Consider the following 21,669-nt stretch of genomic DNA (forward strand, 5'->3'; position numbering starts at 1 on the left):
CGGTCGTGATAACTCAGGTGGGTGATGCTGATTTCTGCTTCGAATAAAAGTTTGAGTCAGAACTTTGGTTCCTGATGTGAAAGAGACGTCTCATCGCTTGACCGGAAACAGTCATCGCCATTACTGTCTCGTCGGCCCGTTTCCATGATTTTTACTATCGAGTGTTGTAAATGTGCAAGGTCATGTGCATCACCATGCCTCTGTGTCTCGTTTTTGGTGTTACCAACAAAGTCCTGGAGTTTATATAAGTTATTTTGGATGTTGTCTCGAAAACTATTCTCTTCTCGACACCGATCTAGTTCACTTGGCGTGGATAGTTGATATGATTGCTTGTAGTACTGCCAGGTTATTTGACAAATCAGTTAACTGCTACTGACGTGTGGTCATGCGACCGGTATCCACTCTGCCATGTGCTTGCACGGTGTTTACACTGCAGCCATCCGGGTAGATTTCCATTACTTTAGGTGCCATGCTAGGCAGGTCCTCGAGGATTACTGATTTACCTGATAAACTGAGTATCTGTCTTACATTATGAGGTAATAATTGTGGCCACATTTATTTCACTAAAACCTCACCTAAAGTATATGAACCGTCTAAGTGCTTCATCACCCAATTAAACCACAATATATACAAATCTACAAATAATTACCAAACTGACTGGGATCGGTGCAGTCGAGTGGCTAGAATACCACCTACTAGACACTACCAAATATCTGAAGCCGTCTACAAACAGTAAGAGTCGAGCGCAAGGAATTCAGCCAATCTATACAAGCTGGTGATAAAGATTTTTGAGATATATGGGAGATATTGGATATTGGATATATTGGAAGTTTATGACCACAAAGGTCATAGGTGGGAATTTTGTTTCATTGCCAAGCTTGTTTTTATGATTGTCAGTCCGTGTTGTCGGATTATTAGAAGTTGCTGTGGGAGCAACCGAGGAACGTTTCACTCTCGCTTGGCTGCTTTGTGTCCTTCATATATCAGAATACCTAACAGCCACGCTCGGATATTTGTTACAAAATCTAGAAAAACTAACCGTCCTAGTTCATTTATTTTTGACACAAAAGAAGCTAGGCAGCGTAATTCAGATTCATCAACAGTGGGTTCAGATCTGGATGAAATTTTAAAGGATCAAACACCATCAGCACAACTTCGACTAGTAGATGCCTATCGTAGAGGCTTTCAATCGTCAGCTGATAGTGAAAAGTCGTCAACTGGAGCGCAGATATGGAGGACACTGATTTTCAAGACTCTTCTTTTTGGAGTGGTTTCTTGCTGCACCATAATGCTTTTTAAAAAAACGCTTGGTAAGTTATTTGTTGCTCGCGATAACTGGAATTTTGGTCACTAGGTACGTTCCCGAAATTCTTGGACCAGAATGTAGGGTCGTTTGCTGAAAACACTGACGTTAACTTTAGTGACGTTCAAGGAGTAGATCTCAGTTTTATTAACCAAAATTTCAGTGTGATGAGGTCAAAAAGGAACTCGTGGATGTTGTTGAGTTTCTTCGAAACCCTGAAAAGTTCAATCACATTGGAGCTAAACTCCCTAAAGGTGTTCTCCTTGTGGGTCCTCCTGGAGTTGGTAAAACCTTACTCGCTAAAGCGGTGTCTGGAGAAGCTCAAGTATGTTAAAACAAGGATTGTCAATATCATAAACACTACTCTAAATGTTTCACCTCTTTGCATTTATCTCTATTTACATTCCTACAAATTAGAGTATAGTTTAGTGACTAACATATCAGCTTACTTCCTATCCAAAACATTTAACCGTACAACTGGTTATATTATCATTTGGTACCAACTGTGATTGAGATATCATCAAACAGACACAAAAGTTTAGGGTATATTGACCGGGCGACTAGCTTCCGGAACTTTTGTCAACAATGATACCACATCCCAAATTTATCTTTTCCTAGAGTTTCTTAAATGCCCGATAGATAGTGAAATTAAGACTAATACAGGTGTAACTAGGATAGTGTATTGCGCAGTCAGTCGAAAGTTTGATTGTAAACAAGGGCAAGCACTGTTACATTGATTTTTTTATGTAATGTAACACATTTACCAGTTATATTCACTTTCTTAATAATCCATAGCTGAGAGTAAATGAACTAAGTACGAACTAGAATACGGATGTTCTTGAATGTTTATGTCAATTAAAGTATAGTCGGATTGTATAGATGCAACTGGACGGACATAATTGTAGTGTTGGTTTGGGCACCCGGGCAGTATCCCAGCTCTCACACAAATCTAGTGATTTATGTGGTGCATATCTATTTGGTGCCTCCTTGTACCAATATAAATAATAAATGAATATAGAACATCCAGCAATTGTATCGTAGTGAAATAAATCTAGGGTCTAATCCACATTGTACTGAAATGGAAACAAACTGAGTGTCAGGTTATTTTTTTTTATTTGAACACATAAATATTGGTACAAGAGAGCGCCAATATATATGCGCCACACAAAACAATGAAAATTCGAAGAGAAATAGAAAAAAAAACTAAGGAACGCAAAAGAAAAGGAGAACAATGACGAAGAGATTGGAGTAAGGTAGTGTGGTAGTAACGACGGAACGAAAAGGTACAATCAGAAGAAATCTTTCAGGTAAAGGAGACACAACCACTTTTTAGAAAGAAAGTAAAAGAAGGTTACAGCAGGATCGCCACTGGCTTCTATTCTGAGCCATATCTGATAACGTCTCTAGCCACTGTGTAGCACCATCTCTCGGACCCCAACCAGGGAGTCGTGAAGGACCAACACAAGCCAGTCCTTTGCAGCTTTCTTTCATACCACGACACCATGTCATGCACTGACCACCTCTCCGCCTCTTCCAACCAGTCCCAGAGTCGGCAAATAATGCACGACGTGGAATTCTCTGGGACGACATTCGGAGAACATGTCCAAGCCACCGAAGTCGGTGTTTCAAGATGGTGACACCAATTGAGTTATCATCTCTGTGCCCGAACACACGATGCCGAACCTCTGCATTACTGACATGGTGTTGCCACTGAATGTCAGCAATCCTTCGGAGACAGCGATGATCGAACACAGAGAGTCGTCTAACGTCCTCAACTCGGAGAGGCCAGGTTTCACAAGCATAGAGCAAAACTGCTCTCACCGACGCGTTGTAGATCCGACCTTTACAGCCAGACTAACATCACGAAGGCGCCAAAGGTGGCCCAGATTGGCATAAGCCGCTCTGGCTTTCACTATTCGTGCATTGATCTCATCACTCACACCCCCACCAGCACTTATGCAGCTACCCAGATACACGAACTTCTCAACTACGTCTATCTGCTCACCGTCCAGGGTGAGTACAGGATTAGAATCCTGCCAGTCTTGTAGAAGTACTTTGCACTTCGAAGGTGCAAAGCACATACCATACCTACGGACACTGATTGCCAACTGATTAAGTGCGGATTGCATGCCTTGGGCATTATCGCACAGTAAGACAATATCGTCCGCATACTCAAGGTCGAGAAGTCTTTCTCCAGGCAACAGATCCACACCACCATTACTTACATTCATCAGAGCTGTTTCCAGAATGTCATCGATGGCAAAGTTGAAGAGGAATGGTGAGATTGGGCAACCCTGCCTAACCCCACTGCTCGAATGGAACAATGGAGAGAGGTGGTTGTATGCCCTCACTCTGCCTGAGGTGTTTTTATATAGGGCTTTCAGGATGTTAATAAACTTCTCAGGCACACCCTTCTTCAATAGACAATCCCAGAGAACAGTCCTATCCAACGAATCGAAGGTAGCCCTGATGTCAAGAAACACTACGATTGTTGGCCTTTGAAAAGTATGGCGGTGTTCTAACATTTGGCGGAGGGTGAAGATATGATCGATACATCCTCGACCAGAACGAAACCCAGCCTGCTCCTCGCGAGTCAATCTTTCTCGGGTTTTGAACAACCTACGAAGAATGATGGAAGCCAATAGCTTAGACGCAATCGGAAGTAGACTTATCCCCGATAGTTGTTACAAGAACGACGTGAACCCTTTTAAAGATAGGGACAACTATCGACTCATTCCATGACGTTGGTACACACTCTAGTTCCCAAACCTTTGTAAACAACGTCGTCAATTCCTTAGTCAAAAAGTCACCACCATCTATAAAAAGAGCCGGAGGTAAGTCATCTGGGCCAGGTGATTTGTAACGCTTTAAGAGTTGGAGTTCCTTGCGGACTTCCTCCTCATTAGGTGGATCAGTCGTCACCGGCCATGTAGGGCAGGACAGTCTGACCGATGTTGCCGGAGCAGCAGGCCAGTTGAACTGCCCTTCAAAAATTCTGCCCATCGTCCAAGACGTCGATGGATGTTAGTGATTGGCATCCCATCATCCTCGCAGATTGTTTCACTCACACCAGACTTCTTGCTGCCAGTGGCTCGGATGAGCTGGAAGAGCTTCCGGTAGTTACCAGATGCAGCTGCTGCTTCCAGCTCATTAGCACGCATCGACCACCAGGCTTCTCGGTCCTTACGCAAGCTTTGCCCAATCTCCTTACGTAACATCCATCGTTTATGGTCAAACTCACGGTCACCCGGAGTAGACCGACGGGCTTCAATGAGTTGTAAGGAACCAGAAGAAACCCAGTGCTTAAAGGCGGGACGTTTCGCAAACCCACAACTGACTGTTCCCGCCATTTTCATGGCGTCATGCAATTGCAACCAATGCTCATCTATACTTTTCGGTGGAGTGGTAGCTAGCCTAGAGGCTAGCTCGGTTCGATACTTACTTGCAACAGAAGTTGCAACCAGCTTGCTAACATCAATCCGTTGATGGCGTTCACTTCGTTGTCCACTGAAAAGTAAGGTAAGATTGGCGCAGACCAAGGCATGGTCAGAGTCCAGATAGGTACTCCAAAAGGAGCGGCAGTCTTTTACACAACCACGCCAGCGGTAGCTGATCGCGATGTGATCAATCTGAGTCCAGGCTTGAGATGCAGAGGGAGGACGCCAGGTGGCACATCGGCGATGACTGTGTCGAAAGTTAGTGCTAGCCAGGAACAGGTTGTGGTCTGTGCAAAGTTGCAGTAGACGGTCCCCGTTATCTGACCTGCGACCAACGAGTCCCCATCGGCCACCTAAACGACTCTCTTCTGTGCCTAGACGCCCGACCTGAGCATTCAAGTCTCCGGCTAGTACTACAATATCTGTCGAACGCACTTTCTGGAGAAGAACTGATAACTGGTGGTAAAACTCATCCTTGATTGCATCCGGGCTGCAATCTGTCGGGGCATAGGCGGAGATGACGAAAAGACATCGTTTCTCACGCCGATTTCTTCTCACTTTGATGGAACTTTCTAATCTAACAGCACATAACCGACTGTTAATGGGGATCCAATCGACTAGTGCTGCCTCAGCTCTAGCGCTTAGTGCGACACCAACGCCAGCAAGACCAGACGAAGATGCCACAGGGTCCCCGGATAAGCGCACGTAAAACAAGCTTTTCGAAGCGACAGATGGAGATCGAATTTGTAGTACTTCGCCAGAGTCTTGAATACGGGTCTCGGATAGACAACACACGTCGATATTAAGACTTTCCAAAGACATAGCCAGCCCTATCTGTTGTCCGACCTGCATAAATGTGCGAACGTTGAAGGCAGCCAGTTTGAATGGTGCACGTGGTTTCAGAAAATCTGCTTCAGTCCTCGTATTCGGTGGTAACATACAATTTTCAAACCGGACAGTGACTCGAGAACGTATAGATACAGTCGGATTTCCGCCAAAGACGAGCCGCTGTATAAGTATAAAAGAGGGTGAGTAATGTGGAAAATAATAATAATAATGATAATAATAACAATAATGACAATAATACTAGTAATAATAATAACAGTATTAATAATGACAATAAATGTAATGATAATAATCTGAATCAATTGTTTGTTTTTCAAAGCAAGAAAGGTAATTTCCGTAGGCATAAAGAGTTCATCAATTTGTGTGTGGGCTGTGATACTGCCCGGGTGCCCAAACCGAAGCAGGTGGTTATCTTAGGGGGCCACTCCCCGAGCCTTTGACCTAAAGGTCTAACCCACAAGGCAGTGGAGCATCGTAAGGAGATGCAGTCCCATGGTAGCCGGTGACCAACGATTGGTTCATACGCCATTCGTTCCCGCAGGATACTGGAGCCCATGTGCACCATTGATTTGGAATCCGGTTAAAGCGCCGGACATTCGCTTTTCGTCCTCTCATTTTCGTAGACAACACCCCCGCCACGAGAAGGCAATGAGTAGGACTTCCCTGGCAGAGGCTGTATACGCGTGGCCGTGTGAGAGTATTTCGAGAGGGAGAGCGGACTCTCCCCACTCTCGGCCGTACCAGGGCATTCAGGGGGGCAGGTAGTCAGTGTATCTCAATATAATAATGAAATACAACCAACAGATAGATAGGCAACTGACCAAACAAATAAATATTATAACACACGTCGAACCTCCTCATTACTAACATGATGTTGCCATTGAAGGTCAACAATTCCTCAGAAAAAGCGATGGTCTAACACAGAGTCGACTAACATTCTCAACTCGGAGAGGCCAGGGTTCACAAGCATACAACAAAACTCCTCTAACTAACACGTTGTACACCCGAACTTTCACAGCCAGACTAACATCACAAAGAAACCAAATATGACCGAGATTGACACAGGCCACTTTCATCACTCACGCCACCGCCAGCATTCAAGCAGCTACTCAGATGCACGGTCATCTCGACTACCTCCATCTGCTTACTACCGAAATTGAGTGCAGGTTCAGGCTCCTGTTAGTCTTATAAAATTACCTTGCCCTTGGGTGTATAGCACGTGCCATGCCCACAGACACTGATTGTCGACTGATTAAGTGCAGATTGCATGACTTCGGTATCATCACACAGTAAGACAATATCGTTCGCATACTCAGGGTCGGAAAGTCTTTCCACACGTAACAGATCCACACCACTACTTACATCCATCAGATCCGTCTCCGGAACGTCATCGATGGCAAAGTTGAAGAGGAATGGTGAAACTAGGCAATCCTATCGAACCCTACTGCTCGAATGGAACAGTGGAAAGAAGTGGCTGTATGCCCTCAATCTACCTAAGGTGTTTGTATATAGAACCTTCAAGATGTTGGTAAACTTCTCGGACACGCCCTTCTTCAAACAATCACAAATAACCGTCTTGTCGAACGAATTGAAAATGGCCCTGTTATCAAGAAACACATTTATTGGACTGCCATAGGGATGGCGGTGTTCCAGCATTTTTGGGAGTGTAAATAAATGATCAATACATCCTGAACCACAACAAAAATCAGTCTGCTCCCCACGATTCATTTTCCCTGTTTTTGAGAAACCTCCAACGTATAACTGTAGCCAGTAATGTGGACGCAATTGAGGGTAAATATTTTGAAAGGATAGACTAAGAGCGAATTTATAGCACTTCACTAAAGTCTTGAATAAACAACAGACGTAGATAATAGGAATTTCTCTTGATATTACCAGTCCTATCTGTCGTCCGATCTGCATTAGTGTGCGAACGTCCGAGGGCAGTTCGAATGACACATCTGGCTTCAGAGTGGCTGATTCGTAATTCATATTCGGTTATAGTATTCAACTTTTGAACATTCAGCGACTCCAGATCGTCCAGCTAGGACAAGATTCCCAACACAGGTAAGCTGCTTTATACGTTGGAACATAAAAGAATACAGCGGGAATAAACAAGTAACGCAATATAAATAAAAATATGGTACCGAATAACAGTTAGTAGAATTTGTGAGAGTGGTAATTGAAGTGGGAACAATTCTTTCTAGTTTTAGTCATCCGTTTTGTGTGGACTAGGATACTACCGAGGTGCGGGTGGTTTTCTTGGAAACCAACTCCCCGAGCCTTTGACCTAAAGGTCTAATCACCAAGTCACCAAAGCAACGCTCGGAGATGCGGTCCAATGATAGCTGGCGACCAATAATAGGTTCATAGTCTTTCTATTCTCTCAGATCTTTAAGCCCATGTGCACCACTGGTTTGGAATCAAGGTTTTCTAACTACCTTAGGTGGATCCCCCTTACCCACTAATCCGATTTAAGCGCTGGGTATTCACTTTCCGTCTTCTCAATGTCGTAACCAACACCCTGCTGCGAGGAAGCATTCAGTAGGACTTCCCTGGCAGTGGCCATATGAAAGTACTCTGAGAGGGAAAACGGAATCTCCCCACCCTCAGCCTTACCAATGGGCTTTTGCAGCCCGTCGTCCTTATTGTAATTAAGTTCAGTAACCATACGGAGTAGTGCAGATCCGTGAGATACTTCGTGCGAAAAATATGTTCGGCTTCCTAAGTAGACAGATTGGCAGAATCAGTGTCTGACTGAAAGCATGATTTTCATGCCTGACACACAAAAGTAACAAAACTCTAGAAAAATGAATAGTTCCTTGTTGATTCCTTTCACCAATAGTGAATTACAACTAAGTTGTTATCTGACAAAAAAACAACCCTAAGCAACGACTGAAAATTATGTCAAACGGCCTGAATTAGGTTGCGATGGCACTAATACGTCGCTTCTCGCAATCTTCGACATAATGTTGTTCGATATGTCTTTTTTTGTTTTGCTGAGTTCTGTTATATTCCATTTACTTTTACTACTGTAGTCGTTTTCATCACTTTTTTTCTTCATGTTTCCTTGGTGTGCTCATATGAAGTGTGGGAACTTGAACCGATACATGCCTGTGCTAAGCCGTTTATTCTCCATGTATCTCTTTGTTTGATTTTATAAATCAGACAATCATTAGTACATCGTTCTTTCACGCTTAGAGCGGAGAGGGCGTGAATAAGAATGAGCAATTTTTACCGATTACTTGAGATGCTTAAAATCTGAATTTATCTTTTATATAGGTTCCTTTCTTATATGCTTCTGGGAGTAGTTTCGACGAAGTCCTCGTTGGACTAGGAGCTTCTCGTATTCGACAACTTTTCACCACTGCCAAACAGAATGCACCATGTTTAGTATTTATTGATGAAATAGATTCTGTCGGGGGAAATCGGACATATTCTTCTCATCATCCTTTTGCGAACCAGACAATTAACCAGCTTCTCGCAGAAATGGATGGGTTCCAGTCAAGAGAAGGAATTATTGTTTTAGGTGCAACAAATCAAGCAGAAGTCTTAGACAAGGCTTTATTGAGACCTGGTCGTTTTGATGTCCAAATTCATGTATCACCACCAACTTATGAAGTTAGTAAATATTAGACCAGTTTGATACACCTATTTCCATGTTAATGTTGATATCATTTAAACAGCACAAACTTCTACTCTTATGATAGAATACAGCGATAAAAATAACCTAGCATGTATTGAGTGGTAAGCGATTATTACTACCAAACGAAATAACGAGTACAAAAGGCTTCAACACAATAGTGCCATGATGTTTTATATCTAAAAATGTAGTTGCGAAAAAGCGTCATTATGCATAAACAAAATACTATCTTTTGCCTAAAAAACTTCAATAAACACTGACTATTGAATAGCACAACTTCAGTAATAACTTTAAAACAGGTTATTCCACCAATATCTAATCTTTACTGTTAGATGAGCAAGTCTTAGTAACAATTTTAACTTTACATCAAACATTTTTCAAACTTCAACTATGAAAAATAGATATAATGATTAAAACAACCCCAGAAATGTGTTGCATGATAGTATTATTATTAAGTTTTTTTAGTTAATCCTTTTTTTACAAATCAAATAATTGATCTCAAGTTAATTAGTGCAACTTTTTAGAATAGGACTGTAGTAGTTTGCATAAATTCTAAAAAGTGAAGTTAATTGGCTAACACATCTACCACATTTGTCGATGACAATTTCTTATTAGCTACCACAGGCCTGTCAGAAATCTGATATATTTGCACGCCAAACAATATCCTCAAATTAATGAATGGAGTTAATAATAGCGCACCAGAATCTAACAATCCATAATAAAACTTTCCTTGACGATGTGTCGTTTTACACCACTCTGTCTATCTTTATATTAGTTGCAAATTATTCTCAATCTGTCATAACATAGTGAATAAATTATGATAGGAAGAGATATTTATGTTTTCATTCTAGGTTTCCATCATCAGTAATTATTAGTTTTGGAGGAAAGTTCTAATTTGACATTTCAGACAAATGATATTCTCTTTGTTTTTGAGATTCTGGTTGTAATTTGTTCATTAAGACGAATAAAAACTACATCGGTAAATTAATTTTGACTGTCACTTCATTAGCTACTATCATTAAGTTACTGTGAACAAAGTCGTTTGGGTTTACCGTAGCCTAATGTATGAATAGGTAGGTGATTAGCTGCTTGTGCCACCACAGCAAACGCTATCATTGTTATTATCCATCCTTTTTTATTGTAGGGCAGAATAGCTCTTCTAAATCTTTACTTAAAAAAAGTAAAAGCAGGCTCAAATATTGATGTAGAAAAGTTGGCCCATGGAACAGTTGGATACACTGGTGCGGATATACAAAATTTGGTTAATCAAGTAAGTTTTTCTGTGTTGATGGTGATAACCTAAACATTTTATTTTATTGGGATTTGAAGTGTCCTCTATAGGCTTGTGTACTAGGCAAGTGATCATTTTACATGAATCTCCAAATCGAAATTAAGGGAATAGGTTCTAACCTCTAATCTATTAAGTGGGAATCGCAAATTAAACGCTTGAGCTAGTCTCTGAACTAACTTTATTCCCATTTGTGCCAGGTCGTCCTTGTTTATCAATGATGCTGCCTAGGTACGTAAAACTTTCCACCTCTTCCAGAGCTTCTCCATCAACCGTGATTCGTTTGGTGTTCTCCGCGTTGTACTTCAGGACCTTGCTTTTTACTTTGTGTATGTTGAGGCCTACTGTCATAGAGGCTGTTGCTGCTTGCTTCTCTCACCGACGGGTGTGAAATACTCCTAAATTAACCTGATGGACCAGGTATTCAGACTAATTTACCAGGCTAGACTAGAAATTTTAAGATGCTGGAGAGTATATGTAACTCAAGATGAGAATTTTGAAAGTTTTAATTGTCTTTCTTGATAACATCAACCCACACTTCAACAAACTGTAGATCGTCTATAACACTGAATGAGAACTACAATGCTTTCGAGATCGATGTAGGCAAAGCAGGGCCCTCAAATGCCCTGGTACGGCCGAGAGTGGGGAGAGTCCGCTCTCCCTCTCCAAATGCTCTCACATGGCCACGTGCGTACAACCACTGCCAGGGAAGTCCTACTCACTGCCTTCTCTCGGCATTACTATTGTTTAAGAAATTGAGAGGACGAAAAGCGAATGTCCGACGCTTTAACCGGGCTAGTGGACACGGACAGTCCACCTAGGGGAGTTGGAAAACCCTCATTCCAAACCAATGGTGCACATGGACTGCAGTATCCTGAAGGAACAAATGGCGTATGAACCAATCGTTGGTGACCGGCTACCATGGCACTGCATCTCCTCACGATGCTCCACTGCATTGTGGATCAAACTTTTAGATCGAAGGCTCTAGGTGTGGCTCCCTAAAACCACCTGCTTCTCTTTGGGCATCCGGGCAGTATGCTACTTACTTACTTACTTACTTACTTACTTACTTACTTACTTACTTACTTACTTACTTACTTACTTACTTACTTACTTACTTACTTACTCACTTCACTCACCACTCACTACTACTCACTCACTTACTCACTCACTTACTCACTTCACTCACTCACTCACTCACTCACCACTCACTCACTACTCACTCACTCACTCACTTCACCACTCACTCACTCACTCACTCACTCACTCACTCACTCACTCACTCACTCACCACTTCACTCACTCACTCACTCACTCACTCACACTCACTCACTCACCCACTCACTCACTCACTCACTCACTCACTCACTCACTCACTCACTCACTCACTCACTCACTCACTCACTCACACTCACCACTCACTCACTCACTCACTCACTACTCACTCACTCACTCACTCACTCACTCACTCACTCACTCACTCACTCACTCACTCACTACTCACTCACTCACTCACTCACTCACTCACTCACTCACTCACTCACTCACTCACTTCACTCACTCACCACTCACTCACTCACTCACTCACTCACTCACTTCACTCACTCACTTCACTCACTCACTCACTTACTTACTTACTTACTTACTTACTTACTTACTTACTTACTTACTTACTTACTTACTTACTTACTTACTTACTTACTTACTTACTTACTTACTTACTTACTTACTTAAAGTAAGCAGTATGCTAGCCCTCTCATAAATCGAATGATTTATGTAGCGCATATGTATTTGGTACCTCCTTGTACCAATGTTAATATGTTTAAGTAAAAGTAAGGCAAAGCATGTTGAAACTGATGATGGTAATCAGAGCACCTGCACCATTTCACTGAATCTAACGCATGCCGATGAAACCGATTAATTAGGTGGATATAATTTCACTTACCTTTTTGAAGATCAGTTTTTTGTGGTCTGTCAGTCAGTCATGTGCACACATAGAACCTGGCACATATGTGCATCGGTTCACGTCACCACACCACATCCGCACAGCGAGATCCCAGAATGGTATAAGCAGTAACAGAATCAGTAGTAGTAGAAAAGATTAGGGATAAGAGATATGTAATTTTAGGAGAAAATATGGATTCATGCAGTAAGAACTTACAGGATAATTTAGAAATTTGGGGTCTAAGGGAAGACAATGAGTGAATGCATCTAGTCCATTACAAATGATTCTGAGCCTACATCACTTTACATAGTCTAAAATTTCGTATGTAAACTGTTCACTTCAAAGAACTATATACTCATATTCTATTCGAACTTTCGTTATCTTAACTTTTGTTGACTTTGTTTTTACTGTTACTTTTGAAGAACTTACCTATGGTTTTGAGGATGCCCTGCTTACTAGTCATCCTACGTTTTTTCATGATTTCAGTTTATTGCAATTTTATAACTATTTACAACTTTTCTACTGAGCCAACAACTGTTTTCCTCATTTCATTTCATAAAATACATTTTGTACAAATCCAATTTATTTCAGGCTGCTATTGCCGCTGCACTACGTAATGATCCTTTTGTTGAAATGCACCATTTGTGGGATGCTCGTGATCGACTAATAATGGGACCGGCTAAACGTCGTCCGTTGGATGATCAAACTAATCGAGTGTCAGCATTTCATGAGGCTGGTCATGCTTTAGTAGCATTGTTGACTGCGGAAAGTATACCACTACACAAAGTATGTAGGTTAATATTTTATTTGAACGTGATTAGTTTTTATTCTACCTTGTCGCTATAGAGGAAAGTCAACCTTTCACTGAGATCGTAAACCGACTAACGTTAGATCACCATTGCAGTGCGGGATCATTTATGCTAACTGCCGAGTCCCATACTTGATTGAAACGGCCGTTTAGTGCTTCCAGGTTTTCAATGGTGGTCTAACGTTAGTTGGTTCAGGATCTCAGTTAAACTCAACAATCTCCACGACCCTACCCTGATTAAAATCAACCTTGTTCATTGCACTATCTCAACCATCACACAACCAATCTGAACACATTTTTTTCGGCTATTTGCTTTGATATTTATGATAGTATCTGCTTTTATAAACCTTAAAAATATAATTCACATTCCAACGTGAGTCATAAACCTATATACATATGTAAGCATTTGTCGTTTTTGTGTGATTACCCGTACAATTCTGTACAGCTTTAAGGGTGAATTCGCCAAAAGATAGTTGCTCAGTCATTCAGTCAGCTACAACGTAGGACCAGGCACATATATCCATTGGTCCAAGTCGCCACACCTCATTAGCACAACAAAATGAACACCAGATCCATAGAATTCGTTACTTCAATGGTAGTAATATACAAAAGGAAGATTGTCTACAAGGATATAATACAGAAAGAAAGAGTTAGTTCGTAGAAAGAAAGGTATAAAACAATTTTAATCTCACGGTTTAAGGAGAGATAAAGAGTTTATATACACCTACACCATTGTGTTCGATTCTGAGCCATATCACTTATCTAGGCTATATTGAAGCAATACACACAGGATGCGCATATGCCAATCAAGAGTAATCGAATTTCAGTCCAAAAAAAGTAAAGGGGAGATTCCAAACCATTTCAATCTGAATTAATCCCCATTTTCTGTGATTTGGAGGCAATTCATACACTGTATAAATGACCATACTATGCCTCTCCTATTTTGTTTCTTCCCTGGATATTTTATCCATATTGTATTTTATTTTTAATTTAGGTTACAATTATTCCTCGAGGTGAGGCAGGTGGTCTTACTAGTTTTCTACAAGAGAAAGATATTAGTTTTATGACTCGTGCACAATTATTAGCTCAATTAGATGTATTGATGGGTGGTCGAGTTGGCGAAGAATTAGTTTTTGGTGCAGACAAAGTTACCACTGGTGCAGCAGATGATTTTCGAGTAAGTAATTGCATGGAGATCATTTCTATTGAAATAAGGGCCTTTTTATTTCAATTATAAGTTCCCAATTTAAATTAATTTGACTGTCCAAAGCATTATCAAATGCATAATTGGGGAGTCCTAGATTTTACTTAAAGTTTTAATCCAAGTTTTTATTGAAAACTTTAGAGATATTCCCAATGGGTTCACATTTGTAGCTTCAGTTGATTCACTATATTGCGCGATTTTCATCTGTCATTATCGGCAATACCATTGGGAACCATACAAGAAAAGGACAGACTTTCATTGTTTCGTGATCATCAGTAATTCCTTAGCTTAAGCCAGTCTATCATGTTCACGTTTAGATTAGACTAACCCTACAAACTTTTATTACTAATAATTGTATGTTCCTTAATCAATAACTCCAAGAGGGGATTTCCGAAATTCTGGGAAGAAGACGTAACCAGTCGAGTTCAATCATGTAGGATTTACGACATAAGATGACGGTTGTGCAATGTCGTAAATCGATTGAAGTTAGAAGCATAGGCCACTGGATGCTAACTCGACAATATAAATTTCAAACTCTCATTCAAGACCTGAAGGTCCTAGTTTCACTTTTCAGTGGGATCATAGATGAACAATGTTCAGGAGTTCCATACTAGCCTAACACCTATTTTACCATGAAAATTCCATTCATATTCACACTCCATTCGCAGGTTTATTTCTACTTCGCAAATTTAATTACCTTCCCTTATTCATTATCTGGTTGAATTATCTCAACAAATTTTTTTTTACCTTCAATAGAAAGCAACAGTTTTAGCTCAAAATATGGTTAAACGTTTCGGTTTTTCAAGTAAAATTGGACCAAGAGTTATACCAGATACTCAGGATGACCAAATTGGTCAAGCTACACGTGACCTGATCGATAAAGAAGTTGACCAATTACTCAATGATTCTTTAACTCGTGTACGTACTTTACTATCTAATCAAAGTAAACAACATAGACTTCTAGCTGAAGCATTACTTCATTTTGAAACATTGACCAAAGATGAAGTGATAGCAGTATTAGCTGGTAAAATGAAACCTCCAAAAACCCCATCAGTAACATCAAAATCAACAACTCTTTTGCCACAGTTAGGTTCTTCAACATCACCTGAAATTCATGTATAATTGTTCCATTAATCATTGTACATCTTGTTGATTTTATTTCGTTTTTGTCCATTTAATCGATACTTTACACACATTTATTTTCTTCAAACTTATCAGCTCATTTACAAAAAATTCCAATCCTTCATTGAGTTTTCTTTTTTGCTTCTTGTTACAATTGGTGTACTATTTTAGTTATTCTTCTATCATTTTCTAAATTGAATTTATTTACTCGTTATACTTTCACCCTTTACTCCTTCCACTTTCCAGAGAGAGAGAGAGAATACTGTAACTATTCCCAATGATTGTTATATATGCATATATGTATCTATATTACATTTTATGCTTTATAAATGAACAAATAATGATATTTACCTGAAATGTAGATGTAATAAATGATAAAGCTGTAATCTACCTGTTGAATTGATCGACTTCTAACTTTATAGCCATACAACCACGTATCGTGATTGCTCAAATTTGTCGAACAACCGATTATTTAAAAAAAAATAAAACCTAATTACTTTTGTAGTCGAAATGATCGTGCATCTGAGTAGCTGCTTGAATGCTGGCGGTGGCGTGAGTGATGAGATGGTCTAATGTATGGTGAAAGTCAGAGTGGCTTGTGTCAATCTGGATCATCTTTGATTCCTTTGTGATGTTAGTCTGGCTGTGAAAGTTCGGGTGTACAACGTGTCGGTTAGAGGAGTTTTGTTGTATGCTTGTGAACCCTGGCCTCTCCGAGTTGAGAATGTTAGTCGACTCTGTGTTAGACCATCGTTTTTTCTGAGGAATTGTTGACCTTCAAGGACAACACCATGTTAGTAGTGGGGAGGTTCGATAACGTGTGTTCACGGCAGCGACGGTAATTCAGTTGGTGTCACTATCTTGAAACATCGACTTCGGTGGCTTAAACACGTACTGCGAATGTAGTGCCAACGAACTCCACATTGTTTACTATTTGCGGATGCTTGGACTTGTTCGAAAAAATTGGTAGGTGGTCAGTGTATTACATGGTGTTATACGATGAAAGAATGCTGAAGAAGTATGGCATCTGCAGGACCTTCACGACTCCCTTTTTGAGGTGCTACACCACAGTGGCTTGTGTTGCCATTAGAAATGGCTTGGAATAGAAGCCAGTGGCGATCTGGATATAACTTTTTTCATCAGTGATCGTAACGTCTTTAATTGAAAGAATTCTTCCTGGTTGCATTTTTTCTGAGTTACTTCTTTTGTTATTATTTATTATTTCACTCGCATACACTAATTCCTGTTCACTGTTGCTCTTTTTATGAAGTGATTTACTGTTGGCTTGAATATATGTATTTCATGAAATACAGACTTTCTATTTGACGGAAGCATAGATGAATCGTCTTTGAAGTTAACGAAGGTACTTTATCCGTTTTGATTGTTTGTCCTATTCTAAATATGGTAATATTTCATACCACTCATGTTCATCGTTCTTTTTTTCGGATCATATTCTGTATGTTTAATATTATTATTTCTCCTCTTAGCCCAGTGTATATGAATATCTCCTTTTAGATTTCTAAGAGTATTAATCCTATATAACTTAAAAGATGATACTTTATAATCATTACTAAGGAATTAATTTCTTCGAAGTTACTTTTGAGAGTGATACCTATTGATATGTCTGCGATTTCATGATTAACTGACCTTATTTCAATCCACTTAGAAAAGTTTGTATTTGCTGCTTATAGTTTAAGTTCTCGGTAACTATTGCACAATCAATATTCGCTTCTATTTTATTTGTCATTCAGCGCTTTATAAACTGCAAACATGAAATGAAACGATTCATATTAGATATCTTCAGCCAGTAAACGTAAGTTATGTGATAAGTGAAAATTCTCCATTACGACTACGATTAAGATGTAAAATATAGGTGGATCATGTTATAGTTTTATTTGAATGATTAATAGATTGTTTGATATAATGTTAAGTAGGTTTGAAGTGGTTATCACTGTCAGATTTTACAAGATGTAGTGTGTTTACATCATTCAATGGTTGGAGTTAGTTGGAACAAGCCAAATTTCGTGTTAGTTTGCAACCGCCAGTAAGATTTACCTGCAATCTGGAGGTGGCTGATGTTACTTGATGATCTCGAACTCGGGTCACACAATTTTAGAAGTTGCCATTGAGGCATTAAGACTTCAGTTGACCTTCTATAGTGAATACTGAGTGGTCGATCAACTGTTTACTTTCATTTTAAAAGTAATCATTGGTGATTTCCTGTCTCAATAAACAATTAGAAGTTTACAGTTTGATACTTCTAACATCTGATGAACAGCAAAGTATTAATAATGTTTTCAACAGTAGGAAAGTTGTATCTATTCTTCAGAGTAGAAATCTACTTTTTCCCCATCGTGTTTGCATGAATTTCTGAAGTTAATAGCACAGAATTTCCATAACATTTTACTCCACTATTTTCGCTGACGGTGTTAACCTATGAAATATATCCTTTCATAGTCTCTTCAGATCACTTTATCAGTTGCATAATAGTAATCAGAAGTTTTGAGTCAAGAGCAAGTCTTTCTTCATGACTCAATCATCTCAATCCATGGATGTAAGTCATGTTTTTGAAATGCCCACAAGTATAACTATCCATTAAGCTGATTAGACAAAAGGAAAAACGAATTACTTTGAAAGATTTTCCATTTAGTGGAACTTTCTGCCTGGTCACTTAATTGACTGCTGATATATGACCCCTAGTTTGACACACACACGAATGCAGATGATGTGACCTCCCACTACGCAAAGAATAAATGGAGTCTTTAATCCTTAAACAACAGTAATAATAATTTATTGATCGAACTGGATTAAGAAATTGTAAACTAATAAGGTTTTTCAAAATGCAACAGCTACCTGGTCATTAATTATCGATCAGGAATAAAGATGATGGTTTTTACTTTCATAGCACCCAGCCATAGATAGTTTTCTCTATCATTACATGTTTGTTATAACATCATTATAATTCAGGCAATCCGCCAGGAGACAAGTTATACTATTGTCCGATTGTAGCATGCCACTTTGATATTCTAAAAAGCTTCATCACGTTTTGATTAGATGGAAACTCTTCAGCTCCTTTAGGGCCTCTGGTAGCTCCGTCGTAATTCTCGGAAGCCGTCCCAACACTTCCCCAAATAAGATTCCCTCCTTGGGTCCACTTGTAACCTGGCAGCCGGTTTTTGGTGGTTTCATTTTTTACTGTTTTTCTTGTCCAAGTCTTCTTTTCAGTATTCTTGGGCGTATATGTCGTTGATGTATCTGAGATTAACTCTTGTGGAAGACTCACCTGGTTATCTTGGGTGTGCATCATTTTTCAATCTTGATGGATTTGGTTCGTGTGCCTGATACATGTCCCAAAAGCTCCTCGGACTCTATACACAATTCTTCCCAATCTTTGTGTGATTTCTGTCGGTTCCCGTTGATTCTCTCCGTGGTGGGACTTAACAAACACTTTATCGCCAGCATTAGGACTCGCTCTGTGCCCATCCACCATTTTGGGTGGTAACATGGCGTTGAGAATAGTTTGAATATGTCTTCCAAACATGACTTCAGCAGAGGACTTCCCACCTGGGACAGTTGGGTTCAGAGTAGTTCTGTAAGTCGTTAAAAAATCCTATGATTACCTGTCTAGTTGGCGGAGATAGAAGTAAATAATGTTCGCAGATTTGCCGTTGATGAATTAACAGAAAACCTTAAGTCCCAGATGCACCTTATCTTAAACCTGACTAATTTTATGGATTATTAATTTGGATATATAACTGTAGAACCTGATAAGAAATTATTGAAAATAATATTCTTCGTTCATATAACTGTATTCAAGAATAATTTGTACTTGTTTTAAATATACCTTCGTATAAGCTCTAGTTCAGCAATTTGAACACGATGATAAATCCTACACAAATTAAATCAAAACTAATAGTATCCGAAACCCCTAAATAGGTAGATGTATGTATGCTATGTGATAAGTTGATAATAGAAAGACGAGTTCATGTTTTCTTTAACTCAATGAAACACGTTAAGACATTCGTTTTCTTCCTAAAGTAAAATATTGATATTGGTTTTATTCCTTCTTTACGATATCCAGTAATAAGATTGTTTCAGGTCAGCATGTTATATTAAGTGTGAATTTTGTTCAATACGACAGTTATATTCTTTGTATTAATCATTGTGAACTTCACATGCACTTTACAGTAACACTTTTTTCATTTATATGATGCTTATTAACTAGTCATTAGGCTTAAGCGTGTGTAAAACCAGTGCATAAATGGGCATATTAGGTTTGTTAATGATGTGGTTACGGATGACTTTTTTTTGGGGGGGGGATGTCTTTTCAGAGAGTTGATAAATCTTCATTTATATCAGTATTTGTGTTCTTACATTGCGTCGTCGGAGTTCCAGTGGTTCCCGTTTCCTAAGCATAAGCAGTAGAATCATGGATACAAATGAACCGACAAGTACATAACCGAAGCAACATGGCTATAAAAGTAGGTTATATACTACCCGAAATTATCAGATGTTGAGTTTGGTTCTCATTAAACCCTCCCCAACTTCAATGCACTGTGTGGATTTACAGACGATGGCAATGAATGCTGTCAATATCACAGAAAAATAGACGTTAATGTGTGTTTCAAAAAAACTTCAAATTTCGACACGAAAAACGCTAAATTTAAATTCACTGAAAATAAATTACAAAAGAGATATAGGTTTTATGCGTTGTTTTGTGGATCCATCACTTCTAAAAGTAATATGCTAAAGAGATTATATTTCACAGATTTAGTCAATACGGGTTTCCATCATAACTATTACCTTCACTAATAATGCCAAATATTCCATCTAAAGTTCCTCTTAAACCGATTGATTTACATATAGTAGTTTGCTTAAGATTTCTATTAGATAAATGATGTTGTACCATCTCCAATCTTTATTAAACAATAACCAATATAGGGTCTTGTGGAGACTGTAGTATTTTACCAACTGAATTCACGAGTTAACCCAAACTAGACCGCCATTGGAAATCTGGAAGCAATGGACGGCTGTTTCGTCCTAGTAGGGGGCCCCTCAGCAGTGAGCATCCACGACTTTGCACGTAAGACTCGAACCCAGGATCTTCGTTCTTGCACGAGAACGCTTAAACTCTAGACCGCTAAGCCGGCATCCAACAATGTTAATGTCTAACTTCAACCAATCCACGTTATTGCACCACCGTCCATCATTGTCTTCAGTGAGTAATTGCCTCACAACAAACATGGCTGAACCCCACTGGTCATGGTTTCTCACGAGAACTCCAGGAAATACATCTTGAATCCAGTCACTAGTAAACACATGATGATTTAATAGTTGAATTCATGAGTCGATTTAAGCTAGACTACCCTGGAAGCACTAGACAGCCCTTTCGTCCTAGTATGGGACTCTTCAACAATGTATATCCACTAGGACGAAATGACTGTCCATTGCTTCCAGGTTTTTAATGGTGATCTAGCCTAAATTGACTCGTGAATTCAACTGTTAAAATTATTCCATAGACAGAAGTTAATAATTTCAATAATTTCTTCCATTTTATTTAATTAAACCATTCTATCCAGCTCTGCCTGGAGCCCCTCCGGGAACTACTGACGATCCCAAGCCCGGATAAAGGAAAAGGGTCAGGGATAGGGTTAGCGCGACCCCATCCCGTGGAAAACTAACTCGCCAGAAATAAAAACGCTAAACCATTCTATCCAGTTTAAAAGGTTTGAATAATTTTTTTTGGTTAGCGTTATTTTAGCGAGTTAGTTTTCTACGGGATGGGGACACTAACCCCATGCCCAACCCTCCTCCTTTATCCGGGCTTGGGACCGGCAGTAGCCCCCGGAGGGACTCCAGGCAACTGTCAACCAACACCAAGGTCAGGATTTTCAATACAAATGTCAACACAGTTCTACTGTATGGGGCAGAAACCTGGAGAACTACGAAAGCCATCATCCAGAAAATACAGGTGTTTATTAACAGTTGTCTACGCAAAATACTTCAGATCCATCGGCCGGACACTATTAGCAACAACGTACTGTGGGAGAGAACAAACCAGATCCCAGCGGAGGAA

The 21,669-nt window shown here is 39.7% G+C and overlaps 1 protein-coding gene across 1 annotated transcript; it reads left to right on the top strand.

Moving 5' to 3' along the window:
* Nucleotides 1–848: 848 nt before the first annotated feature.
* YME1L1 (ATP-dependent zinc metalloprotease yme1l1) lies at nt 849–19,934 on the top strand. The gene is made up of 7 exons (XM_051215485.1): nt 849–1,310; nt 1,355–1,628; nt 8,866–9,204; nt 10,371–10,496; nt 13,051–13,245; nt 14,262–14,444; nt 15,228–19,934. Exons 3-7 carry the CDS (start codon nt 9,073–9,075, stop codon nt 15,591–15,593), a joined length of 1,002 nt encoding a protein of 333 aa, XP_051065996.1. The 5' UTR covers nt 849–1,310; nt 1,355–1,628; nt 8,866–9,072; the 3' UTR covers nt 15,594–19,934.
* Nucleotides 19,935–21,669: the final 1,735 nt, after the last annotated feature.

This window comes from Schistosoma haematobium, chromosome 4 (genome assembly GCF_000699445.3).
Source record: "Schistosoma haematobium chromosome 4, whole genome shotgun sequence".
Classification (NCBI taxonomy): Eukaryota; Metazoa; Platyhelminthes; class Trematoda; order Strigeidida; family Schistosomatidae; genus Schistosoma; species Schistosoma haematobium.